The sequence below is a fragment of the Mercenaria mercenaria genome, chromosome 7 (genome assembly GCF_021730395.1).
Source record: "Mercenaria mercenaria strain notata chromosome 7, MADL_Memer_1, whole genome shotgun sequence".
NCBI lineage: Eukaryota > Metazoa > Mollusca > Bivalvia > Venerida > Veneridae > Mercenaria > Mercenaria mercenaria.
In genome coordinates, this window is record NC_069367.1 from 10,513,196 (window position 1) to 10,518,350 (window position 5,155).

General features: G+C 32.2%; 1 protein-coding gene across 1 annotated transcript; it reads left to right on the forward strand.

Annotated features, from left to right (window-relative positions):
- Positions 1-3,270: 3,270 nt before the first annotated feature.
- LOC128558767 (uncharacterized) lies at positions 3,271-4,587 on the forward strand. Its single transcript, XM_053548981.1, has 2 exons — positions 3,271-4,176; positions 4,468-4,587. Exons 1-2 carry the CDS (start codon positions 3,790-3,792, stop codon positions 4,585-4,587), a joined length of 507 nt encoding a protein of 168 aa, XP_053404956.1. The 5' UTR covers positions 3,271-3,789.
- Positions 4,588-5,155: the final 568 nt, after the last annotated feature.

The window sequence follows — 5,155 nt, forward strand, 5'->3', positions numbered from 1 at the left end:
ATTAGGTCATGACAAATGGGAACAAACTAAACTGCTGACGACTTAGCTGACGATATAGAATATATAGGAAACTGCTGACCACAAAGGTAAAGAAGGGTATCGGAAACTGCTGACCATATAGACAAAGAAGGATAATAAAATCGATATTGTCTAGCCTAGTCTAATTATACAGGTGTTTAAACTGATGTTATTGTGAGGGCAGAATAGTTTATTTTGTATAAATATTTTAAATAAAATAGATCTTAACCATATTTTTTACCGAGCTGTAATTCATATTCTTATATAATGCGAAAAAATAAATCATTTATATTATTAACGTATTGTAGTGTGTGATCCAATTGTATATAATTATAGAAAATTAAGTTTGGTCAATGCGTGTAAATAATTAATTATTCTTAACTAATTTTGAAGTGAAAATAAATGCAATCACTTTATTATTTGAAGTAAGCGGCAAATTGGCCAAACTGCAAACAATGTTACACATGTTTTATTTGTGCTTATTTAATGTTTTTAGTCTTTGAACTATTAAATTATATACAAACTGCAAACAGTGAAAATAAGATATTTTGTCCGCGGAATATTTAAGTTACACTTTTAATCTATTTCTAATTGTTATCAAATTGGCCTTTGATCGTATACTTTTTGTTTCACCACCTCGGACAAGCTGATACTTTTGTGTAGAAATGGTAAGTATATAAGTCATAGAAAATTAATGTTTGTATATTATATGTTCAATTCATATGAATATTTGACTGGAATACTATTACTGATTTGTGATATTATTTTCTAATTGTGTGAATTTGTGCTTTGTTGAAAAATCCATAATGGCTATGATAGTTGGACATTCTCAGACAAAATACTTGGACAATTTTGCTCGTTGTCCAGTTTTTTCTTACTCTGGATTTACTGTGCGTGATTTCATGGAAGATACACTTGAATTCTATGAAATGGTACCATCGAAATCGGTAAGTCAGATTACATAATATATGTATCATGCATGTCACGTCAACTATATTTCTTTTGCCAACATGAATACGACAGTTGCCGCTTTGATGTATGCCAGCCGTCTCGAAATTATAAGTATTTTATAAGAGATTTCTAAGCATATAACATATGCCTTCATACTGCTCGCATTTTGAAAAGTATAAAATTTGAATAAGATTGAATTGTAATATTGACTAGCATAACTTCTTATTGCCTATGAATGGCTAAAAATGAATAATTGCTTCATACAAAGGTAATACATGACTGCTAGTTTTGTGACACAAATCATTAATATACTACTTTGTCGACTAAATTAAGTATACTATCACATTTAAATGGGGTTCATCTAAAATGATAATTATCAACAAGTTTTTCCTTAATTGGATGAACACGAAGGTGCTAATCTTCAGTACTTACTGATGTACGTATGCTCAGGCAGAACTATTTCATTTCTTGATAACATATTTAACTTGACTAAAGAACGAAGACACTAATTTGCATCAAAGTCTTGGCTTGCATTAATTTGGTGGACATAATTATATTGAATGATTCGCATACTTTTAAAAATCATTTTGATATTGTATGGTCTTTTTTATGAAACGCATTAATCATTACAGAATTGAACGTAGTGACACCCTGTGTATTTTGTTGTTCACACTTATCGATAACACCAATAAACTTGTTTGGAGATTTTAATTCGAGATCCAAAAATTTACAGGATTACATAATACTTGATACTGAATTTTTTGAAAGTCAAAACTTAGATGAACTCTGCTCTGAATATAATCTAGAGATGAGTATGTTCGATAGGTGTTTAAACGTAAATAGAACACGTATAAATAGCGATAAAATTTCTAACAATTATGGAAATCAACTTGTTGATTTCCTAAAACTAAATTACATGTATATTTTAAATGGAAGAACTACTAGGGACATTCCTGGAAAGGTCACGTGTAAAGGAACGAGTGTTGTTGATTACTATGTTTGTACATCAAGTCTCTTTAAAAATGTGTTGTCTCTTCAAGTATTGGAATTTTGTCCTTTACTGTCTGATGTTCATAACCCAGTCGAACTTAATCTACGATTCAATTTAATTGATACCACTCCTGGTCAATCTGATGAACAGCCGTCAGTTAAATTATGGGATAGAAACAAGGCAAATGAATTTATTAATAAGATTGATAGATGTAAAATACAACATTTACAGCATACACTCGAAATTTTTGTACACGATACTAATATTAACCAACAGAGCGTAGATACAGTAGTTAACGATATATCGTCCCTATTTATAAATACCGCAAGTGAAGCCTTTGGCTATACTAAAATTAACAATGAAAAGGAAACCAACAATATTAAAACAGCCCCCTGGTTCGGGCCTAAGTGTAAAAAGGCAAGGAAAAATTTCCATTCTGCAAAATATCTTTATAAATTAAGAAAAAGTAACGAAACAAAAGAAAATCTTAAACGAAACGCATCTATTTATAAAATTACAATGAAACAGTTTTACAATAAACATAAGCACTCAAACATTAAGAAATTAAGAGATGTTAAAGGTAAAGACCCGAGAAAGTATTGGAAAATCCTAAACGGAAAAAACACGAATAAAACTGAAGCTGAATTAACGGATCTTTACAATTTTTTCAAAGAAATAAATTACAGTGAGGATAATAATTATAACACTAATAATAATAATATCATTAATAATAATAATAATAATAATGGTAATAATGATAATGATAATGATAATGATAATGATAATGATAATGATAATGATAATGATAATGATAATGATAATGATAATGATAATGATAATAATTACATTAACGCGGATATAAACAATCCTATTAGTGAAAATGAGATAGAATGGGCAGTGAAATCGTTAAAAAATAACAAAGCCGGTGGGTACGATAAAATAGTAAATGAACAAATAAAAGCATCTTTGCCTTTGATGAAAACTATATACGTTAAGTTGTTTAACTTGATTTTCGATACTGGAATCATTCCTGAACAGTGGACAATAGGAATCATTAACCCAATATATAGAAATAAGGGCGACATTACAAAACCAGAAAACTATCGACCTATTACATTGTTAAGTTGTTTAGGGAAAGTATTTACGAGTATTTTGAATAAAAAAATAACCGATTATGTTGATTTAATGTGTGCAAAGTGCTGACCAGTTAAACATAGAGTAAATGAGATATCGCTAGAAAGTGCTGACCAGTTAAATATAGGGTAAAACTGCTGACCAGTTGAATATAGAGTAAAACTGCTGACCGGGCGTGTACCTGTATATATTTATATGTGCAAAGTGCTGACCAGTTAAACATAGAGTAAAACTGCTGACCAGTTGAATATAGAGTAAAACTGCTGACCAGGCGTGTACCTGTATATATTTAATGTGTGCAAAGTGCTGACCAGTTAAACATAGAGTAAAACTGCTGACCAGTTAAATATAGAGTAAAACTGCTGACCGGGCGTGTACCTGTATATTTTTATTCTCTGTATTTCTATGTGGTCAGCAGTTTCACGTAAATGAGATATCGCTAGAAAGTGCTGACCAGTTAAATATAGAGTAAAACTGCTGACCAGTTAAACGTAGAGTAAAACTGCTGACCAGTTAAATATAGAGTAAAACTGCTGACCGGCCGTGTACCTGTATATATTTAATGTGTGCAAAGTGCTGACCAGTTAAACATAGAGTAAAACTGCTGACCAGTTAAACGTAGAGTAAAACTGCTGAAATACTAAACGCTTTACACATACACAGTTTTTATATACCTGAATACTACGGAATTATAAATGTTTAACATGTATATTTTTTCAGGCGCTGCTCGTCGGTTTCTGGGGAGAGATGGACTACACCTCAATATCGAAGGCACTGAGAAGTTGGCCAACATCATCGAAACAGCAATGGAGTCCGTACCTGCAGTTTCCGTACCCACGTATTCTCCGAGTCTTGAGCCAGAGGCTACGTGCATCGCACCTCCGGGAAGACCAAATCAACCGTCACCGTCCGATCATCAGCAATCCCATGGTTGGTCCAAGGTTGATAGGATAGGTCGCAAGTCGTACTCAAGTCGTAAAACAGGTCGTCGGTCGTCTTCACGTCAAAAGTCGGGTGAACAAGCCTCGTCGGGTTCTGTTGGTGGTCAATCGTCTTTGGTTGAGAGAGCTTTAGAAAACAGGGTATGTCATGTTAAAGCTATATTGCGTCTTTTTCTAAAAAAATATTTAAAAAAATGCGACTACCTGTTTCTTATCATTATCAAATTTTACATCAATCATTACGTGAACTGTTTGTCGAAAATGGCCTAGTAAGTGAAATGAACTCCAGCTCGATTCAAACTTTGTAGAATTTCTACTGTTACAAGCCGACGAGGTTAAAATTTCGTGTCAGATTTTCTGCTATGGAATGATTGTTTATTATGGTATGAATTTATTTCTTCAAATTATTTTTCTATATTTAATCCTTTTCAGAGAGTCTACGAAGCCGTTCGTGATCTTCCATCTGCTCCACTATCAAACGGCCGGTATCAAGCAGCTGCACCTGCGTCGGTTAGAAGATCATCTACTTACCTACAGTCTACAAGTCTATAAGCACTCGTCGTAAAAAACTGCAGAAAATTATTTCGATAGAAAATTACTGTATTTGTAACCTACCCGCCTGCTTAGGCGATCAAGTCCAGTGTGACAAATGTTCACGCTGGTACCACAAGCACTGTGTGGAGGCGCCTGCAGATGTTTCGCATGCCGACGTAGAATTTGTTTGTTCTGTCTGTTAACATATGATTACAATGATTACGTACAATGTTCAATATGAATCAGAGATCATCATTATAGATATGTATATAATTTGCTCATATTTTACTTTTTATGTAATATACTTGAACTTCAAATAAACAATTCAATCATTCATGTGATCTGTGTAATATAATGTATTATTATTGCTTATACAACACTGATATATACATATTTATATATTGAATTGTCTTACAGTTTGCATCACAATATACATAGTTCTAATTTAAGTCACATAGAATATGTTCCAAATGTATGTTATGTGTTTTTGATATTGCGTATTAATATTATTATCATTATTATGATAAAAGAACGGTAGATATTTCATTAATAATATCTTAAATTTTGCATGTTTGTATATAATGTG